We start from the raw sequence: 23160 nt of genomic DNA, 5'->3' as shown, positions 1-23160 counted from the left end.
TTTACTTTGTTTTCATTAACTCTCATTTTGTTCCTGATGTGTCTCTCTGCAGAGGAACAGGCTTCGGTTTCTGTAACGCATTGTGTAAGCTTGCTGCTGTCCTGGGGAACCTGATCTTTGGCTCACTTGTTGGCATCACCAAGGCTGTCCCTATCCTCATGGCCTCTTCGGTGCTCGTGGGAGGGGGGCTGGTCGCACTGCGGTTGCCTGACACGCGGTCAAATGTTCTTATGTAACGCCATCAACTTTGATAAGTCCTGTGAGTTCTCAAGAAGGCCAAACTAGCTTTTCACAGGGAGTGCAAGTGGCTTGGTTTGCCCTAAGTGTGTTAATTTCAAGAAAAATTCAGGATTTTCTCCACATACTGTCATATTATAATAAACTTTATTTGAATAATTGGAACTTACATGACAAACTAACACAAAAAAGAAATCTGACAATTGTGATCTTCATGATGATGTTTTTCTTTCACTAATGTTCTTAGGGGACAAAACACAGCAGGTGCATTTATATGGAGATTAAATTACACACAGGTGGACTATATTTAGTCAGTTGATTGCTCTGGATTACATTAACAAGGATCAAAGAAAAGGAACTATGTACTTCTGAGATTTATGAAAATTTAGAAAAATCATCCATTATTTTGACTTTATTCTTATTTGCGCACAAAAACCCAATGCAAGCATTAACGTTTGTAAGGCATATGAAGCACCATGTTGTAATGTTTGGTTCTAGGTAGGAGCAAAGTGCAGATAATAGGAGGCAGCAGGTGGAGTACAGAGGCTTTATTGCTAAATCCAAAAAGACTTCCAGCGAGACGCGGAAACCGGCGGGGAGCCAACCAGAGAGCTTGTGAAAGGAATCACAGAATATCACAGAATGCAACAGAAGGATCGGGTGAAGAGCCGATATGTTCTGAGGAAGGAGTGCAGAATAATATGACCACCAGAAGAGGTAATCATGAGTAGGGATGGTTGGGGAGGAGAGGAAATTTAGGAGATGTACATCAGCTGAGCTGAGAGACAAGCCAAGGGAAGAAGGAGCAGAAAATCAAACTAAACGAGAAACAATTAGCTGTTATTAGCTGTTTTTAAAGAAAACAGCAACAAAAGGAACCCAGATCTAATACTCAAATAATAATAAACTGAGATGTAAATCACATAGAATAAGGAAGACCAAATCTAAGTAAATATTCATGATTAAAACTGAAAACACAAATGAAGCTAAAAGTACAAACAGCTAGATATCACTACAACATAAGGGAGTAAAAAGTGCTTTACTAAACAAAAAGAAAACACGTTGTTTTGCTCTAATATAAAGTTTAATTTGTCAAGCACTGAAAAGCACAAAGAAGAAACCACTGTTAAAATGCAGATTTAAATCCAAATTTCAGTTCCAGTATAATTTTGAATGATCAAAAAAACAATTAATTCGTCAGATTTTTGAGTTGGAAGCTGGATTATTAAAATGTTTTTTGGTCATGATCTGAAAGAAGTGACATTTTCTGCACATCCCAGGTTTCCAGATATAAGGGGCATAGAAACAAAATGCTTCCCTTGTGTGTCTAATTCTGGAAACGTTGGTAGTTGAAACGTGACATATTTTTAAAATATCCAATGTTTTTTTTTATGTACTTTAGTAATCTGCTGTACTTCTATTAAAGCCCCTCACTAGTAAATCACATCTTTACAAACCCAGAATACTTATTCGAAGGTCAACATCTGCTGAGTTTTTTTCTTTTGACTCATTGCAGCCTCCAGCTCCAGTCACAACCTTACATAGACACCTCATGATGGAAGCTTGAGGCTTTTAATATTGATACAGTCTTATTAAGATGGGCCAGATGGGGAGAAAAGTGAAAAACAAGCTGTAATGAGCACAACCAAGCTGTTGTGTGACAACATAGGAGCTCCTGATCAGACAGAGAGGATTCATTGACACCTGGCTCACCTACAGCACTCACACTCTGAGCACTGAACATTTGTGCAGAAAGTTGCTACATAGGCAAACAGTGTTAGATGAGTAAACATTTTACATACTGACACATTTTTATTCGTCTCTAAATTTGCACTCCTTAATATTTTGTTGCATATGTGCTCAGACTGCATCGACGTTTGAGAGTAGATCATTTATTTAGGAAACCAAGCCATTTGCATAATCTCAACCTTGAATTGAAAAGGCCATAGTATAAATTATATTTTCTTGTACCATTAAATGTAATGTTAAATATGAGGTGACGCCTTTATTACCCGGTGTGTGACTGTGAAAGCTGAAAAAGTAGTCGTTTTACTCCAGATATAGATATTCAACATTCTGTTTCAGGACTTGTTTTCCGATGTAAGTTTTGTGTTGAGTCCTGTCTCTGTGACTGTGCCTGCCATTTTCTTAAAAAACAAAAAGATAAATACTGAATGGCCTTTTTTAGAATATCCCTCTCTTTGACAGGATCAATCTGCCCATAGTCTTGCACTTTCCAAAGGTTATAGAAATGAGAGAAATAAACCAGAGGGTAAATGGATATACTTTATTTATTTATTTATTTTATTATTTATTTATTTATTTATTTATATTCTGTCCCATACTGTCTTGGATTATTCAATTTCCAGTGATTTTCCAAAGTGTTAATAAATTGTGATAAACCAATGTAACAAGACGGTCTTGGAACCGTCTTCATAGAGCACAGACCCCCATTCAACTTTAAGGATGTATTCTTAAAGTACGTCTGAGAATAGGGATAAACAGACTCGACATTTTTGCATAGTTTGTAATGACAATTTTTGTTTAGCTTTGCATAATGATTTCTCCTCCACTTCAGTTATGCAAGACTTTATTGGTTTATCACATAAAATCCCAATACAATCCAATGAGGTTTGTGTTTTTGATGTAACAAAATGTAAAAATATTGCAAGGATCAATATTTTCACAAGGTACTGTGTGTGTGTGTGTGTGTGTGTGTGTTAAGTGTATATTTGCAATTTCAAAACAAAAGTTGTTAATTTCAAGTAGATTGTTGTGACAGTTTCCTATAATATGCTTTTAAAAAAGTGACACACTTGTAAGAGTCATTATGTTACAATATTGTGTTCTGTTTCCTCAATTCTGAGACCTCCAATACACTGTTGAAGAGAATATATGAAAAGAGGTAACATATTGAAAATGAATAAAACTATGTTAAGGTCATTTTACTATTTCCATAGTTTCTCCAAAATTGTATTTTCTCATACCGTTTCTCCTTTTGTTTGAAGGGGTGAACTGATATTCTCATTCTTTTCTTTCATTCTTGTTTGTTTAGTTTGTGCCTGTGAACTCAGTTTTCTGTATTACTCTCTATCCACACATTTCTTTGTCTTTGTGGTATGTTGACTGTAGTTGTAGAATACCCTTCACTGAAGCCTTCTTACATAGGGCCACTTAAAAAACTAAGACCTCCTCTAGGCCCCACTACTGTTTGTGCAACCTTCACATTTATCTCTATTTTGTAAGATGGGTTGAAAATATATACTGAAGTATTGGGCTGTTGCTCAGCCAATCTCTGTTGAACTCTTGGTTTAGCTACTCTTGAACCAAGAGCATTGCAGTCAACAAAAATATAAATACAATGCAATCATTAATACCCAGCACTGCTGACTGCTATCTGTAGCATAAGTGTGAGACAGAGCGATCTGCCTGGTTGTGGATATATTAAAGGCTCAGTGGCAGATCAGGCTGATGGGACAAATGATCTATTACCTGTCAGGACTGAAGGATTTGGTATAAAAGCTACATGTACTGTATTTGTGTGTGTGTACATGGATGAAAGACAGAAACTGAGCAAACTGTACGTGTTTGTGTCTATACGAATGAATGAATGTAAATATTCTGTACATATCAAAGCTAATATATGTGAATTTCTGAGTTAAGTGTGTGCAAGCTTCCTCTGATTCATTTGTCTCCTGGTGATAGTCCCTTTATTGTCCCGTATCTCTGTTGTACATCTGTGTGTGTGTGTGTGTCTTTCACCTGCTATTGCTCTGTGTGTGCGTGAGCAAACTTGCATGTTTGTAGGACCAACTCCAGGGTTAATTTCTTTTTACCTTTGTGATGTTGCTGTAAATTGTCCTGGAAGAAAGTGATGGCAACATTTTGAGTTTGTTGAGGAAAAATGTGAATGTATATCTCTTGTAAGTTCTGTTGATCCATCTTTTTTGAAAGTAGTCAAACATATGTGGAGAATTAAGCCGTCGATAATATTGCAAAGGCAGCCAGAGGATGACTGAGATGTGTAAAAAAAAAAAAGTGAATAAATATTTGCCAAATGACTCGCTGTGTTCTAAATGAGATACTGAAAAGACAGAGTCTGCTGTCTGGGCTGCTTTTGAACATATGCAGTGTAATAAAAGTTATGTTCTCTTCCAAACCATGTTGTACTTTCATTTTAATGTATTAACTTGGTGAATCATCTGATGACATAATATTTGTTTTGATGTTTGCTGTGTTTCACCAATATGGAGTTCTGGAGTTCGTAGTTTGCAGAAAACATACAATATAGCTGACTAATACAATTCCTTTGTTCATCTACTGATTGGTTTTGCACATGCAAACATGCAGAAAGCCATTCTGTAAGTTTTTTTAAAAAGTGAAACTTGAGAGAGGTTTGTTGAAAGATTTTCTCACAAAACCTTAGAATAAGCATTCAGATCTGAAAGTTATATCAAACTCGTACATTAAATTTAAGAACTGTCATGTGTAAACTGCCAGATGACAGAGTAAAGAGACATTTTAAAGTGTTACATTTTCTGTGGTAGTGTTCATCAAGCTTGAGTTATGCTGCCACCTACTGGATAGAAGTTGAGTAATTAAATACAGTTCATTTCAGCAGGATTCATATACCACACCCGGAAATATACTAAATGTATTCCATTTATGTGCACTGTTCAGAAACAAATCCCTTGCACTATCTTGTTAATACAGGTAAGGTACATAACTCTTGAATTTTGAATTCAGCTTCATTCCCAGCTGTAAGTCTCACATTTAACTTTACCACTTTTGAAAACTTGGAGACTGAAATTTTCTCAATTTTCCTTTCAAAATGGTTTGAGCTCAGTCACAGAGATTGAACAAATTCTCAGTTGGTTTTTGAATTGATGTCCTACTTAAGGCCAACCTCAACCTCACCTCAAGTCATTTTAGCCGTCTTACAATTTGTTTTTAAATGTAACTTGTATTTAGCTCCATAAACTCTTACCAGCTTCTGACAAAAACAACAACAACAACAACAACAAAAAAACATCACCACAGCATGATGCTACCACCACTATGTGCTATGGTGGAAATGGTGTACATGATGATGTGCAATTAGTTTCCTGGAACACAAAGTGTTTTGCATGTAGGTCAAACTGTATGTAAAACTGACCAGAAAACTATTTTTGCTGTGTCTGTGGCTTGTTCAAATAAACAAATATGCGTTTATTGTTAGACTGTAACTTAAAATTCTTGTGAACATAATATTTTTTGTATTAGTAATATTTTTCAGATTAGTTCATGGGCGATGAACTAGTCATGTTCATCACCTATGATGAACTAATCATCATAGGTGAACCGCAGATAGGTGAAATATAGGTGAAATACAGAAATATTTTTATTTTTTGTAAAAAATATATATTTTTTTATTTGTAGAGCTGGCATGGAGTACATGAAATAAAGACTTGCATGTAAGACAGTGAAGTAAGCATGTAAAATATATATTTAGAACGACTTTTTTCAACCCAACAGCTGATAAAACAACAAAAAGAAAAGAAAAAAATATTGAGCGAGATAGTAATGATTCCTGCATGGAGTTCCATTCTTTAAAGCGTCATCACACCTTTTGACCACCAGGTGTCGCAAAGGTGCTAAATCTACACCGACTGTCCCGTCAATCATCTCATGTCAGGTCGTGGTGGAGGACAGATAACGCAACCAGGAGCACTTTGGTCAGAACTCAGACAAAAGTAGCGCAAACCATGGGGGTTTAACCACAAGAGGTCGTAGCAGGCACTTAATGATTTATTTATTTTTTTGTAATCTTGTTTGCGGCGTATTCCCGTCCACGCTCCGCGGGTCCCAGCAGTTTCTTATTCATCTCATCAGCACATCCTGAGAGAGGCGCGGCTCGCTGCCGGTTGTCTGGCTGAAACCTTGGCTTCTTGGCTGAAGTTGTTTCCAGTTCAGACGAGTTTACGAGCGGAGGAAGCGAGGCAGGATGTACCATGAAGAAACCACAATGTTGCAGAGGCCACGCTATGGAAGTAAGTTGCACGTTTTCTATCGGGTTTTTGGCGTTGAAGCCAGTTGAGTGGGGACTTTACAGTGAGGCATAAATGCAGGCCAGTGATGAGCAGCAGGTGGTTCACCTACACCTGACGACACTTGGCAGCTGGATGCTTTTCCAATAGTTCTCTCATTAGCTTTTACTTAGTAGGAAAACATGCGAAGAAACTAATTATTGGCGATAAAAAGCGGTATAACAATGACATTTCATTTGTCCTCTTCTCACATTGTTTCCCTGAAGGCACCACCATCATTTTCACCTCTTGTGTTTGGCATGTGATAACACCCAGTAAATCAGCATTTCCACTCAGCAGGCTTTTTCTCATAGGTTAACCATTAACTTTAGACTTCTGCTGCTTTATTGAATTTTGCAACTGGCTCTCAAGAATGCAGGTTAACTGATAAGATTTCTTTTTTTTTGAAAGCAACAAAGTACAGCATTGTGACACTGATCAATGAGCATCAATATTTTGTTCCTCCTGATGCAAATCTTTGACACAGAGTTGGTTACACTTTACATTTTCAGAAAAAAAAAACGGGGAGAAAAAGACAAACAAGCCAAAGTTACCTCTGTCATGTGTTTTTTACTTTACAGCATCATTCTGGGACAAGTCACTCCTACAGATGGTGATGTCATAACCTGTAGTTTGAGTTTCTTTTCAGCATCTCTGTCTTTTCCAGGAAAAAAGATGAAAGGGAACCCACTGCAGCCAAAAAAAACAAACAAACAAAAAAAAACATTAGTTATATTGATCTCGCCATGTGATCCTTTGACATACAAAAGCATTGAACCCATCCTGACAGTTAAATATAACGATCGGTGCAGTCAGGCTCTTCCAGGAAGTGTGTGACTGAGTCACTAATGGCTGCTGCCACTGCCTCGGCAGTGAGCGCTCACACACATTTTTTTTCACCCATGTCATCTGCACAGCTGGGTTGGCCAGCACAGGCAAATAATATGTTGATTTCCGTGCTGGATCTTTTAGCCAAGTAGTGGAGGCAGCCTCGCACATGCGTGGCTTGTGTCTTTCCTAACACGTGAGGATTGTATGTCAAGCCTCTGCTAAGACTTGGCAAATGGATGACTCTGCAGATGGCTGCCAGAATTTTACAGAGTGAACCTAGAGAGGTTTAAAAGATTCAGACTGACATCAGAGTTTAGTTTATTTTCTCAGCTTTGAGAATGTTTTAATTTCTCCATCATAGATAAAGATGTATCAACCACATACCAGATAAAAATGTAAAGCAAGAATGTAATATAAAATGGATCATCTGCTCAATTTTATTTTTTTTTATGTCCATTTATAGTTTTTTTTTTATTATTGAGGTAGGCCAATTATCAATTTTTGAAATAGATGCTGTATATTTTGGAGGATTGTCACAAAAATTGAGGATTCTTCATGCACAGCAAAGTACTGGATGGATCTAACGGTTGCTTGACAAGTTTTTGGGTTTGCTGAGTTTTGAGCTGTGAGTTGCCATGAAGTGGTTGCTGTTTAACTGGTGAAGGCGCCCAGTATTTTAAGTGAACTGACATACGTCTGAGGCTGATTGTTCTAAATATGGCACAATGTAAGAATGTATTAATACTTTTGTCATAGTAGTATGCTCAAATTAGCTCAGCAGTGCAGCCAATCTTCCTGCGTACCTTGACCGGCTGGTACACTGACCTACCTCTATTTGTGTATCAGCAGAAAGCAGAAAATATATTTTTCAATTATTATTTTTCTTTTTTTTTCAGATTTGCTTCTCTTAAAGGAGCTTACAGCTGGGTTGTTTATTGGCAGACTAAGAAAACCCTTTTTCTACTCTTAGTCCCCGGATCTGAGATTGTATGTGCGCTCAGTCAGAAGTAAAAGGATTTAATTGGATTAGAGTTGAGGTAAAGCGTAGGAGGGGATCTCATTAAGCTGCAGGTGTCAGTCAACTCCCAGCAGAAGTCACCCTGGGTTCCTACCCAAGCCACAACTATTTGCTACACAGTTTTTCATTGCAGCTTCTAATTTAAAGCTGCAAACCCACTTTTACAGGAAAATGCTGCCACAGTTTTAGTGATCTGGTTGATCGCTAAAACCAACCAGTTTTAGTGATCCACTAAACGACACAGATGGAGTATCAATAAATTTCTGACTGAAGCTGTCATGCAAAAGGAATTTGTGATTCAGTCACTATTTCTAGAGCCAGGCCAGAGATAATGCAGGTCAGTGGGCTGCTTGGGCACCAACACTGTCAGGCTCCCCAAGAGTATCTTTTGATTTTATTTTGTAGTTCCAAATTTACCAACAAAAATGTTTGTCTGCAGATGTTACTTTCAAAATATTTAAATGAATATGCCACACTTAATTAACACTGTGCATTTCAAAATGCTAATTAATTAGAGCATCTTTGCTTGCTTGCTTCTACTGTGAGGTTAAAATAAAAGTCCATAATGACACCGGTATGATATAAGCTAATTACAAATGACACTAATAAAAGTAGGTACATTGTACACGTATCGTAGCCAAGGAATGATAAGATGTCTGGTGTTAATATGTTGGTATGGGGTGGAGGGGCTAAATTAAAATTTGCTGAAACTCCAAAAGGTCTTAGGCGAGCCCTGACAATTTCAGTGATGAACTTGTTTTATTGTTTGACTGCAGTTTTAAAAAAGCTGCTAAAAGCAACAATAACAATTGAATTTGTTCGTAGGTTTTCAGATTATTGTTAAAAATCTAGTTGTGATGTATTATAGTGTGAATGTGAAGCAAACAAAGGTGACCTGCCAAAGAAAAGTTCAGTAATTTATTTATTTATTTATTTTTATCTGCTTGCTTTTTTCCAGCGATTGAGGATGATGAGAGGCTGTCAGCAGAGCAGATGGATGAGAGGAGACGACAAAACATTGCCTATGAGTACCTGTGTCACCTCGAGGAGGCCAAACGGTATGATGTAATCCCTTTTGCCCTGGTTCATCCTTGCCTAAAATTTTTAGGTGCCTGAAAGTTCAACAGATCTGCGTGAGGCCCAGTCCGCACGTCTTTTTAAAACAATGTAGCAGAGATATTTGTTTCTATGACATAATGTCGTCCACACTTGATCCGTTTAAGAAAGGATTTCAGTGTAGAGCAAAGCTAAAACCTATGTCGTGCAATCACGATTCTTAACTTCCTGTTAGGAATTCAACATGGCGCCAGGAGATTAATTTGTGTGGACAGTTGGAGAGATTGAACTGCTTTCAAATACATTGTTGGAATATAAAGTTAATGAAACGCAAGACGATGTTGACTGGGAAACATGTAAAAGCAAGTGTGTGGGCTCACGTGGAGGCTGAACGGCATTGTGCCTTGATTGGGAGGGATGGCTGGTGTGAAACAGCAGACCTATCATCAAGGAAAGGAGATTGGAACTTTTTTGGTGCAAAATGTGTGTTTCAAGAGACGAAGGCACTCAGAGACGAAGAATCCATTACTTCTACGGCACCACAAGAAGCCCAAACATAGTTTGCAAATACACCCAGTGACCAAGATCTTTGTTGGAGAAATATTGAGTGGTTTGAAACAAAAACCTTAAAATTTGTCAAAAATAACTGTTACTTCTAAGTGTGAAGCACAAAGGTGTTAACGTGTGACATTTGACCTTCTTCCCATGTGTTCAAATATAGACTTTTTTCTGAAAGATATTAATGTTCCCTTCTCATCCAAAAGTCATCTTCTGCCTTCACAAAATAGACATGACAAAGAAGATTGTATAGAAATATTAAAGCAGTATTTCAAAAATATCAGATGGAAAGTGGAAGTTCTCGCCAAGATAAGTTTTTCAAGTGAAGAATAACCCCTCAGCATCCACGTTGTTGTTCATAAAGTTAATGTTTAGGCATGGTTGTCACAAAGCCCTGATCTGAGGCCTCCACAGAAATTGTGGACAGCTCTAAAAAGACGAGTGGGAGTGAGGCGGCCTACAAACCTGAGTCAGCTACGTTAGATCTGTTTAGAGGAATGGGCTAAAATTAAAGAAAACTATTGTTGGAAGCATGTGAAACTATACCAAAACATCTAACCCAAGTCATACAGTTTCAAATCAAAATGTTGAATTTTAAGAAAATAAAATGTATTCAGAACATTTAATCTTTATCCCAGTATTTAGGAAATTGTAATAATTTTGGTAATCCTCACAGACCTAAATCAGAAAACGTGTAGTCTGGTTTAATGTCAGACAGTTGGGAATAAAAGTTGTCTTTTTTTTGTGTATTTTAAAATCTTTATACCCATTCAAAATTTGGAGCTGCAAGCTTTCAGAAGCAAAATAGTGAAGTCAGTGAGTTGTGAACTTGATGGAAAAAGTTGTAACAGCAGCACTGATTACACCACAAACTTTGATTTTTTAATTTTTTAATTTTTTGTAATTGGGCATGCCTCTCCGATTTCAAGTCAGCATTAAGTCATGTGAGTCTTACAGGGACGTCTGAACAAAGTTTAAACAAAACCACTTCCTGCCTTCTATTCTAAAGCATCCTACTGCACAGGAAGAAACAGGCAGTCTGCTTGTGCCTCTTCTGCCATCATGACACTCCCTTTAAGACAGATCCCCCTCAGCTGCATTGCGTCTCTTTGCTGTCTAGTGGCGACTTTTCTCTTTTGCTCACAGACATCTGACCGTACATTGACACCCTGGGCAGTCTGGCTAACCTGGATAATCTGATTATGTCACTTGAAAGTGATGGTTTACAAGAGATAATCTGAGCAGATTCAGTCTTCCATTACACATTACAACACTTTTTATAGTTTACTGGGTGAGCTGTTACAGAATTGCTCTAAATGGAAAACTGTCTGGTGAAATATCAAGGTTAACCAAAGAGACCACATTCGGTTGTGTCACTTTCATTCATCTGCTTCTTGAATTTAATCTCAACTGCACTGACTTTCCGTAGCTTTATGAATTGTAGAATGGACCTTGTTCTCTGTAATGCGTGCCAAGTTGAATTGGGATTAAAACAGCCCTCCACCATAGGGAGCAGGGGATTAAGCTCTGGGCTCACAAGTCTGTTCTTTAAAATAACATTTATGGTTGGAATAACAATTTTGTTATAGTCGCTTCTGCTGACCATTCAAATTGTTCAAGGGATTTTTTTTCTTGATTTCTGTTTTGTTGTCACAAGGAAAGTAACTGTAAATAAGACATTTTAGGAAAGACGGTTCACCTTATTTACTGTTTTTAACCCAACATTAAGAGTCCCTCCTAAGACAAAGAGACCCCAACCATAAGGTTAGTTTTGTCCAAATCTTGTACTTTCCTCTAGATCATTGGTGCCCAAAGGTGACAAATACATTCAGAAACACTCTGCCTGCTGTAGCTACCAGAGAGAGAAAAACAGAGAGAATATAAAGTTATTGTTAGCAATCACTGCACAAATGGAGACAAAGCTCAAGCTACTTTAACAAAAAGAAATGCTTTCAGTCTAGTCTGAAAGGTGTATGGATTGTCTGCTGCTCGGATTAAAATTAAGAGCTGGTTTCACAGGAGAGGAGCCTGGTGATTAAAAGCTCTGCCTCCCGTTCCACTATCAAACCCACAGATCGTAATTTTTCAGTGAAAGCTATTCATGAAAAGTGTTTGAAATGTGTCTTTCTATGCTTTCTGCTGTAATATAGCATCTGTAATGCATGTACAAATACAAACATGAGTTGTTAGTTTTTCCTAGAACTAGTGGCTTTATTATGCAGCTATAACTTCAGCATTGAGCAACAATCATTCTGCTAAATTAGTTCAGTACTGAGAGGGTATTTGGTGCCAAACTAACACTGATACAAAGCAGATGTTTGGAACATATTCATTGTAGTTTTTTTCTTACCAATTCCATCTTGGGCTGCTACTTCTGAAGTTTTTGATGTCCGCAACATTAAAGGGGCTTCTGCAAACGGTAACACCCAGATAAAGAAAGAGGAAGAGAACGCAGCTGATGGGAGGCATTTCTCCACAACTGATACTCTACGAGTCAGGCGAAGGTCACTGTTGCATCACAGAATGTGTTTGTACATTTTGCAAGTATTAAAAAAAATTGAGGATTGAGAATTTAATTTAAATGATGAAAGATTCAGTCAAGATCTTTAAAAGAAATCATAATAACCTGCATTTTTCTGTTCGATTTCCTATCTCACATAAATAGCCTTGTGTGAAAAATCCATATCTTTAGTTTTTGATTCTAATTACGTGATTGTTTCACTGCTCATTGATCAAAATGTATTAAGAAATGGCTAAAATCTTGGCACACCGTATTTATTGGGTCTAAAGTGAGAATTAGTTCAGACAAGTTTAAAAAGTAGAATTGGGTTTTAAGTAGATTGAAGTTTCAGATATAAATAAAATCATTTTAAAACAACTTCTGTATTTGGTGCCAAACTTGTGACGTTCTCTGTGTGCAGGAATAATTTAATAATTCATTCAGCTACAGACAGAGCCAGCAGGGACTGGATGTTAACCTAATTTGACTTGCCACAACCATCTATTTCAAAGTTAAGTTTGATAACTTTTCTTTGCATGGTCAGGACAATTATGTGCAGCTTGGTATTCCAGGAAAATCGTCAGCTGGATTTTGCAAACATTTGAAATGACAGGAACCTCAAGTAATAGTTCCAAGATGAATGGGATGTTTTTACTTTCAAACAATCTGGACAAATGTAAAGGCATAGATGTGTAGTAGAAAACAAAGTTGCATATTAAGGTTGTTCAGATCTTTAATTGTTAGAAGATTAGAAGATTACTTTTATTGTTTAATGTCTTAGATCTATAACTTCATTGAAGAGTTGTTTAAAGACACACCCTCCTAAGGACAACACATGCTCTGGTCTCTAACAAGAGACTTTGTACCCTCACTGGAGAGTAAACAAGAGAGGATTCGTAACGTGTTATGTTGGCTGTGAACCTTTATAACTTGGACATACTGATCCACCCATGTCATCTTAGACATGGCCACTTTACAAAATGTGCTTAGTATTTCTCATGATCCTCACATGTTTGAATCATGGTCTGCGTCAGGGACACTGCACAAGTACAGTCTTCCTGATGAATTTGGTTGAGCTTATGCATTTAGATAAGTTGTTTTATCTCTGTATTATCTGACACTTTTATTCAAAGCTTTTTCTTTTTACCCTGTTGATTTTATTTTGGAAGTTCTTGCAGGACGTTCTGATTCATATTTTCAACAACTGGGCTCTCCTTTTTTTGTCAGGATGTTGGATTGCTTGCTCTTTTATTTAGGTGACAAATAGGCTTCGAGAACTGGTCAAAAATAAGTTTTGCCTTTGTTACTGGACTTGGCAGGTCCTCTGAACTTTGTTCTGATCTTGCCTCAACCATTCAGACTATGCTTGGTTCATGTGCAGAAGGAAAGACTTTCATAAACAGTTTATCTTTTTTAATACTTCAGTCTGGAAAATTTATCTGAAAGGCAGATAAAACAGCAAATTAATATTGTCACTTGATACAAGGTCTTTAGATGGATCACCCCAAGGCGTACAACACAACTCATGACCAGCATGATGAAGCTATGTGACGCAAACTTTCGCAAATTTCCCTCTGTGAACAAAAATACTGCTGCTAAAAGCAAACAAGAGTCATTTACTAATAAGGTGTCAACATTTGGAAATACCTGGGCTCTCCAGAAGGCGGTGTTTTGTTTTCCACTTTGGATGGCAGCTTGGACAATGACAGGAAGGCCTGTTTTTGGAACTGTTGTGAACACAACAACAAGCCTGTCCTGCTTCAGGAGACAAGTCATTCTTTGTTTTAAGTACAGGAAGTGAAGTTTAGCTGGAGAAATGTTTAACCCATGCAGCATGTTCCTAGGATGTACTGTCAAGCTTCAGTCAGCTCCTTTTTTTTTTTTTGAACGAATAATGAGGTGTGGAAAATACGATACTTGTTTGCATCAGTGTTGTGTGAATGTTGAACAATATCTGATGTAAATATACTACGCCTTTCAAAATATTCAATTAGATTTTTCACATTGAAACCACAAGTTCCAGTACCTGTTACTGGAATTTTAGGCACATTCTTTAGGTTCATTCTTAAATGTTTGTATTGTTCAATGAACATGTTTCCACCACAGTTTACTACTGTTAACGTGAGAAGCAGCCATATTGAAACAAAAAGTTGTCCAAGTCGTAACTGGGGGTAGGTGGAGAGCTCCCACTTTCCTAGGAGGAAAGTCAACTTTGGTGGCATTCCAGTTGATTTTGTTTTTTACATTTTATTTTATTTTATTTTTTTATAGAGACACACTCAAATAGACATGTAGTGATAATAGCAATAAAATCAGGAATAGCAAATTATTCCATCAGGTGGCTTAAGCAGAAATGCGTAGCACATTTTTAAGAATTTTGCTTGTAAAAATCTTTAAAAACCATCATCATTCGTTTCCTCCCACCGCAGAATGACTGCCTGGTGTCGTGTGGTTGAATGTCACCACAAGTTGAGAGTTCAAAAGGATGGAATAGTTTTGAAAGAAAATTTATTGTGATGAAACATCTTGTGAGAATTTAAATAGGACCCAAAGTCTTCAGTCACCTTTTCCTTTCCAAAGGAAAGGAAAGGACTCCTTTGACAGGAGTCGGAAAGTAAAAGTAATTGCTGAATATATTTCATGGTAAGTTACTAATATAAAGTTGGGTGTAGAAAACAAAAGCAGACTTTCCATTTCAGTGTGTAGTTCATTTGTGCTTTGTGAGTCATCTGAACCACTGGTCATTACCATCAGGCTATTTGAACACATTATTCTTTGGGGAGCCTGATACACATACTTCATTGACTTTGATTTGAAAGTACACCGTGCACCTTAAAGTGCTGACACGCAGTTTGGGAAACTGCCTCTGAGCACCTGCACAGCCTTAATGAATCTAAACAAGGCACTGTGTGTGCATGTGGGAGAGAAAGCTGAAAGTGAAGGGAGGTTTGATTATCTGGCAAGAATTAAACCTATAAATGCAACATAAGCAAGTTAAGTCACCATGAACTGCTGTGTCCTTAGAGCCTCAAACTGGAGGTGTGTAATGAGCAGCAAAGTAATACCTTGCTAAGATTTAGTGTTAAAGTTATTAGGATTCAGGTAAAAGCATTGTGATAAATAATGACATCACTTCCAAGCTGAAAGATAATATGTAACATACTCGTACCACAATGATTCACCATGCTCACAAATCATTCACTAGTTTTTGGAATGATTTTTTTTTCCCCCTCTGATTTCACTGGAGATAATCTGGCAGAGACTGTATCCATGAAGCAGCTGTTAATCTTGTAAAGGAAATTGCATCAACTTTAAGTGACAGGAGCAACCGCAAAGCTAGTAAATCTGCTCAACATTTACTTTTCAATTTGAACAAACGTGGATCATTTCGTTTTTATAAAATTCACTATTTGCATTTTTGTCTCAATCAAATGTAGAAAGCTCAAAGGAGTGACTGTAAAAGTGTCTGCAGCCTCCTTTCCAAAGTATGCAGGACTCTGTGGGGGTGTTGTCTGTAACAATGCCCTTTTCCTCTTCGCTAGTGCTTCAACACAGTTGAATTTTAATTTTATGGAGAATCAATCATTATGGCCCTTGTAGATCTTGAAATTACCTTTTAATGGTTGTTCTCGGTTGTTGTTTTTTTTACTTGCTCAATTCAAAGGACAAACTTAAGAAATTGTACAAGCATTTGTTTGTATTTCGATTTAGAATTTATTTGGCTCTGCACAATTTCTTTGACATTATGTTACCATCAGAGTTTAGACATATTTTGTGATTTAGTTTTGGATCCACATAGCAAAAAATATTCCAGTTTTGTTGGAACATACAAGGCAGCAGGTGCAGGAAAATCCAATATTGACTCGTTGACGACATGGAGGCATTCAGCCGCCAAGTTTCTGTGAGCTGGAATGTGTGGATTTTTGATGGTTGTGTAAAAACAGAATAGTAGCTGAAGCACTGCTTGGAAAGAAGTAGAAAAAGTTCACATCAATTTGAACTCTTTTGATACAACTACAAACTTCAATGTATTTTATTTAGATTTTGTGAAAAAAGAAAAACAAAGTGATGCACAACTGTGAAGAGCACAGGCAAAAAAAGAAGAAATTTTTGTTTTCACATTTTTCTTCTGCAGGTGGATGGAGGCCTGCTTAGATGAGGGCTTGCCTCCCACCACCGAACTGGAGGAGGGACTCAGGAATGGAGTTTATCTAGGAAAACTTGCTAATTTTTTTGCCCCTAAACTGGTGTCTGCAAAAAAGATCTACGACAGAGATCAGGCTCGTTATAAGGTGAATTTTCAAATTCTCATAATCTGCTTCATCTAATCAGATTATAAACTGCTTGATTTCACAATCGTTTTACACTTCCTGACAAGATTCAGCCAAACTGAAACATGCAGCTTTTATGCTGGGAACTTTTACATTTTTTACTTACACATTGAGTGTATTCTAGCATAATTTTTACATCATCTAATGAGTTATTGCTTTTAGCTGTCTTAGATTGAAGACTAGTTGAGCATATGCTTTATTTCTAGTCCTTTGCTGTTTCTTTTTTTGTCCTCAGAGCAAAGGGCTACATTTCAGACACACTGACAACACAGTGCAGTGGCTCAGAGCCATGGAGTCAGTGGGCCTTCCTAAGGTAAGAAGCTAGTTTCTTTTTTAACAAGCATTCAAGTGAACATAGGCTTTCAAGAAGAAAGTTAGTTTGAGGAAATTGGAGCAGTAGATTTATAGACGGATTGATGCAGCGTGTGCTGTGATGCAAAGACTGTACCAGTCTGTCATTTTGAAGAGAGGACTCGGATGAAACATGAAGCACTCTATTTACCTACCAGTTGATCCACATTCCTGCCCTCACCTATGGTCATGAGCATAGCTGGACTTTATGGCCCACCATGACTACTTTTGATATGCAAAGGTGCATATTTGCAGAACATACCTGCACATTGTGTTTCAAATACCAAAATGAAGTGTGGCAGTCTTCAAAGAAGAGCGTAACCAAGTTTAAAACATTTATACACTCTTTCTCTACTTAGAGACTTTCATCTTAGGAAAGTTGGCTACAGTGTCACAATTCCCATCTTGAAAGTGGAAGAAACACTGATGGAGAGGAGATTTCATTGAATCAAACCAATGTGTTTCAAGAAAATCCACCAAATGGCTGTTGTGGTAAAAATAAAAAATAAAAAAACTATTTCTAATATAATTTTTTGATCAAATTATGACACCCCTTGGCCCATAAACGTACAGACGCCTCCCTGGTGATGTGTTCTGGACATGTCCCACCTTGAGGAAAACTCAGGACAAGTTGGAGACCCTGAGAACATCTTGGGATTTTCCCAGAAGAACTGGCCCAAGTGGCTTGGGAGAGAAGTCAGGGCTGCTTTACTTAAACTGCTGCCCCCTGGACCCGACCGCTGCTTAAGCAGAAGATGGTAGATGAAAGGAATCATGGACAGAAAGGACAGATGAATGGACAGAAGAACAGCATGATAACCCATCTTCTTCCTGAATATTGTATCTGAGCATTCCCATGGTGGAGATCTTGTATTTGCCATTCTTGTATTTTTACCTTTTTATTTAAAGACTAACTAGTTTAAGTCTATAAAACCTACTGGAACGTTTATTGTTCATGTATTGAACAATATATATTCTGTGGCATCATATTAGTTTATAATACCAATTATGGTTTCTTATTTCAGATATTTTATCCAGAAACCACAGATGTGTATGACCGCAAAAACATGCCCAGGGTGGTGTACTGCATACATGCACTGAGGTAAGACTGAAACGAATTCTTTTTCTTTTTATTATTTTACACGTTTTATGCATTTCTTTGTTCTTTTAGTTAAAATGGAAATTAGCTACTGAGTAGATTCAAATAAAAAGTAGTCTGTTTTATGCAGCTGTTTGCTTTTTATATTCTTGGCAGTGACACAGTCTAAATGAGACTGTTACCTTCACACTTTTGTTGCTATGAAAAAAATTGTTTTGGGCTGTCACTAAAAGATTTTTTCATCCAAAAGAACAGCCAAGACATTTCTTTCAATGCTTAGTTTTTGTTTTTGCTTTAAAATACAACTCACAAAATGGCCTAGGATAAAGTTTTGCAATTTTATTCTGCAAAATTAGGCAAAATCTTCTACAAATTGTCTCACTGGGGGTGTAGACATAAGGATCACACTGTAGTGTTGGAAAGTCTGATGGAATCATGGATCAGGAGTTGAGATTAGTTAGAAATACCTTTACCCATACAGAGATAAACGGTAAGATAACCCAAAAGTAAATAAAGATAAAGTTTAAAAATACAGACCTAATAATCACCCTCCACGACCTACAGAAATACAATCTTTTCAATGTTATATGAAAAGCAGAAATGGTGCTGGGAAGGGATATGAAACAGAAACTGAAAAAAACTATTTCTGTTCTGATAACGCAATGGGTTCACTTCCTGTCCAACAAACATTTTACAGTTTGTGGCGAATGGTTGCAACTCATACATGACGTCATATTGAAATGGGGTTAATTTGTAATACAATTTTACGTTTCACAGCCAGGTCATTTTCTAAGTTAACCATTGTTAAGAACAATAAATTAAATATTCCTGCTGATTTTAAAAATGTTTATTCTTTATAAATGTAATTTTGATCAGTTTATTGCTTAAGCTGCAGAACAGTTCTTGTTCTTATAATTTCATTACTTGGTTTCCGTTTTGGTGTTTAGGAATGTTTTCAGGTTTAAAAATAACTCTTACTGTTGTAAGCAAATTTATCCTTATGTGAGCCACTTTTGATCTGTGAAAACCAAATTAATTACAGGATTTATTTTAGTCTTTATCCATTTGCTCATCCAATTTGCGTTTTAGGGAGTGGGTTTGTGAGCTGCCTGGATTGTTTTCTGTGTTGCAGTGTTTCAGTCAGGTCCTGGGAGAATTGGTTTCCTTCCCTCCATATTCACACACGTGCACTTCCTTCCTGCATGTCCAACTAAAATCCTGCAACGCAGAGAGTTAAAGTAAAAGCAGTAGGCGTTTCACATGTGGACTGTTGTTAAAAACTGAAGTGAAACTAAAATTCACTTGGGAAACATTGTGCATTTTGAACCTCTACTCTGGGCACTAATGGAAAATGGAGGGAAAAAAAAACAAACAAACCCTGAAATAATAAATAGTTGTTTGTCTGGGGAGAGGCAGTCACTCCAAGCCCTGTCAGGTAAGTGTTAGAGGTGCCTTCATTACCGTGAGTCAGATGGTAGTACTGATATCTGAACCTAAATCAGCTGCCTGTGTCAAAACACTAGCCTTTGTATAAGCAAATTTTAAATGTGTGTTTGAACTCCCCCCATGTTCCAGTGACGGAGTGCAGCATATGTTTACTCAGTCACACACACAGTGATCAAAGAGCAAAATAGCTACAAGCTGCGGACCTACAACTCCTCTGTTTAGAGCTGTCCTGATGCCAAACCTCCACAAATATCTATAATTCATCACCACTTATCAGATACCTGAGAGAAGATAAAAGTTTAATGCAGTTTCCAGTCACCTGCCTGTTGATTTCACAGCTTTGTATAGAGTCTGCTGCCTGTCCTGAGGTAGTGCACTGTGTAACACAATCCAATGCTACCCTCCAGTGGTGTGAGGCAGGTGGACCTCTACAGCAACACGTATCAGAGAAAAATAAAAATGGGTTGTTTAACTTTGTGTCACTACTCCTTATTGTTGAGGCTTCTGATTGCTTTTAACCCAAATGTTTTATGTCTGTCATGATTTGTCTCAGCTTGTACTTGTACAAACTGGGGATTGCACCACAGATCCAGGACCTGCTGGGGAAAGTCGCCTTTACAGGTGAGATCTGTCGAAACATAAAGGGCACATAATATATATATATATAATATATATAAAAACACGAAAACAACAGAAGTTAAGGATGGACGAAATGGCCTGAAAGTTTTAAAATAACATTTTGTATTGCTAATTTACAAAGTATCATTTTGTAAAACATAATGTCCTTAATTACAAAAGTGAAATATTTATTACTACCTTTTAGGTAACATAACAATTATATTCCCACAAACTCAAATACTGGTTTGAAAAACACATCCATTTTAATAAGTTTCTTCAGGACAACAGTTGGATAAAAAAGTCTTATTTGTTCCATTAAACAGCTCAAATTTCCACATCTATTGATACATAACGATGCCTACATTGAATAAACTGGAAAAATACTGAAACTATACTAAGAGAGAGTTTTAGGAATTTTTAAACATCACTTGGAATTTATTGTAAAAACGATAAATTAAAATTCTTATGATTTTTATTGCAATAAACAATTCGATAAATTTGAACCCCCCCCCAGTCACCTGCCTGACTGGGGGGGTGACTGAAACCTTCATAAAGTATTACCATGCAAGAGGCCAGTTGTCTTTTTGATCTAGTTTTCTTTGTTTGAAATTTATTTTAAAAACATAAATCATGGTTGCTTTCAAGCATACTAGAGAGTGAAAGTACACTTATTTAAACAGCTTGTTACCATTGGCTGTAATTAGAAAATTTTCTCAATGACAAATGACTTTGGTTTTCCTCTCTGTGTCCTATTCTGAAAATTAGAAATAAACCCTTTAAACAGTTCTAAAAGCAAATGGGGTGCCCAACCTGGTACAATTAATTAACCTAATAAAGTGGCTGGTGAAAGTATGTGGTAGTTTAATGAAGCAATTTTGAAAATGATACCTACTGTCCCATTTTAGGGAAGTGTAAAATGTTTTCTCAAAACTTGTTTTGAGAAACATGTTCTTAAATCTATGGTCCCTCAGGAAAACTGGAAAAGTAAAATAAGTAACCCTTCATATAATATATTGCAGCATTTAATATTCATATTGTGACTTTCTGTCTTATAGAGGAGGAGATCAGTAACATGAGAAGTGAACTGGAGAAGTATGGCATTCAGATGCCAGCTTTCAGTAAAATTGGAGGTATTCTGGCCAATGAGCTTTCTGTGGATGAAGCTGCTTGTGAGTCATTGTTGCTTTTTAATAAATTAATGACATAATAAATTATCTGTACAACTAAGGCTAATTATTGTAAATACACTTCTGCTGTAGTACATGCTGCTGTAATTGCCATCAATGAGGCCGTCGAGAGAGGCCAGGCATCGGTGACAATGGAAGCGTTAAAAAATCCCAACGCAATGCTGAGGAATACGCAGGAAGTCCTGGCTCAAGACTACCAGGATACACTGAAGCAGGAAAAGGCTCGGAAGCAGGATCAGTCATCAGGAAGGGTGAGAAAACGAACCTTTTAGCTCATTTTATTGTTTGTTCCATAGTATTTTAGGTCTTGCTGTGAAAGAAGTTTAGATCTTTAACTTCTTGTTTAGAAATAGCGTTGCTATCACGAATGAGCCAAAATTTAATTAAACTCTCAAGTATATGAATCTGAATTATTTTAGCTTACCAGTAAAAACGGTTTTTGTCCTGCAGTTTTTATGCTACATGACTATGACTGGCAGTAATCTAAGAATCAGCTCAATTTCTCTCCAACATAGCCCTTTGAATATTTGCTGACTAGTTCTAAAAAGGTTAATATCATAAACATTTTTCTCAAGACATGTCAATTTATGGTTTATGGAACCAATTAGTTAGATTGTAAAAGGAATCCATCTGAAAACACACAAAATAGCAGCCTGACACTATGACTACTTTCCATGGACAGAGTGTTAATAACATCACTTCTCTGATAATACGAACATATGTTTATGGACAACCTCTAGATATTTTACTCTAAAGCCAAGTCACAAAATACAAAAATAAAAAGATAAAATTCACTGTTTTAGGCCAACTAAGTGTTTTTTTAACGTATATATATATATTATTAATTATATGAGCGATCACGTAGTTTACTGAAGTAGTTTTTCGCTACACATCCTCTGCTTGCACATTCTTGTCTCTGCAGTGTCAGCTGTATTTACCAGACTTTAGATCCCCACTGTGCCTCCCGTCTCTCCTCCCACTCTTTACAAATATTGTACAAACAGGAACTTTGCATTTTCTTCACATGACTTCAGATGTGATATGTGAAATATGAAAGCCACGGCAACTTCAAACGAACTACTGTTTATGGAACAAATGTATAGTGAGTGTGAATCAGTATATATTTTTATTTTCTGCGTTAGCGATCTTCAGTTGCTACAGAAGAAAGAGATGTTTATGAGGAGCTGCTGACCCAGCAGGAAATCCAGACTTCTATTGATCACGTCAACAGTAAGGATGTGCACACACGACATGCTTATCTGTTTCCCAAAGGATTTATCTTTGCGTGAAGACATTATTCCCATGCATAAAATGTATCTACTTTTAAGTGAAACACAAGAAAAATGAATTGGATTTCTTTTTTTTTTATGTAATTGTTGAATGAAAAGTATGTTGTACATTACTGAATTTTGTCTCCAGCCCAGGCAGCAGTGCAGAAAGTGAATGAAGCCTTGTTGCTCCAGGATGAAGCTGCTCTATTGGCTGCTCTCAGACTTGAAGCCCTGTCCCTGCTGGGGGTCCAGGATGCAAACGGCGGCTGGTATCTAGAACATTTTACGGCTTATGTCCAACAAAAGTCAAAGGTATAATTATTTTTAGTCATTTGCTGAAATTTTTACATTTTAAGGCTTCAGTTCTTTATCGCAATTTATAGAGCAACTGCAATAAAATGGTAATCAGTGATTTTGATATAGCTGATTGATAGAAGTTATCCACTATGACCCTGAATAGAATCATTTGATTAATTAAGTTAAAATCTGTGGGGGAAAACAACACAATTTTATAAATTTAACTGAGTAAATGTCACTTATTTGCAGAGATGCCAAAAACATAATTAGCTCTAGGGTGAAAGTGTGAAAAATT

At 36.9% G+C, this 23160-nt stretch overlaps 2 protein-coding genes across 2 annotated transcripts in view; both read left to right on the top strand.

Moving 5' to 3' along the window:
• sv2ca (synaptic vesicle glycoprotein 2Ca) overlaps positions 1-4384 on the top strand; it is a 29399-nt gene extending 25015 nt beyond the window's left edge. Inside the window, exon 13 of the mRNA XM_055049208.1 lies at positions 53-4384. Within this exon, the coding sequence (XP_054905183.1) occupies positions 53-236 (184 nt within the window). The 3' untranslated portion in view covers positions 237-4384. The remainder of the gene's footprint in view (positions 1-52) is intronic.
• A 1529-nt stretch (positions 4385-5913) lies between these two features.
• The window catches only part of iqgap2 (IQ motif containing GTPase activating protein 2), a 34802-nt gene continuing 17555 nt past the window's right edge, over positions 5914-23160 (top strand). The window contains exons 1-10 of the mRNA XM_055048844.1: positions 5914-6266; positions 9110-9209; positions 16401-16557; positions 16832-16909; positions 17973-18049; positions 20046-20113; positions 21166-21279; positions 21370-21548; positions 22440-22527; positions 22717-22880. Coding sequence (XP_054904819.1) covers positions 6221-6266; positions 9110-9209; positions 16401-16557; positions 16832-16909; positions 17973-18049; positions 20046-20113; positions 21166-21279; positions 21370-21548; positions 22440-22527; positions 22717-22880 — 1071 coding nt within the window. The 5' untranslated portion in view covers positions 5914-6220. The remainder of the gene's footprint in view (positions 6267-9109; positions 9210-16400; positions 16558-16831; positions 16910-17972; positions 18050-20045; positions 20114-21165; positions 21280-21369; positions 21549-22439; positions 22528-22716; positions 22881-23160) is intronic.

The sequence above is a fragment of the Poeciliopsis prolifica genome, unplaced genomic scaffold, assembly GCF_027474105.1.
Source record: "Poeciliopsis prolifica strain line A6 unplaced genomic scaffold, Auburn_PproV2 SCAFFOLD028, whole genome shotgun sequence".
NCBI lineage: Eukaryota > Metazoa > Chordata > Actinopteri > Cyprinodontiformes > Poeciliidae > Poeciliopsis > Poeciliopsis prolifica.
This window is presented reverse-complemented; position numbering and strand designations above follow the sequence as displayed.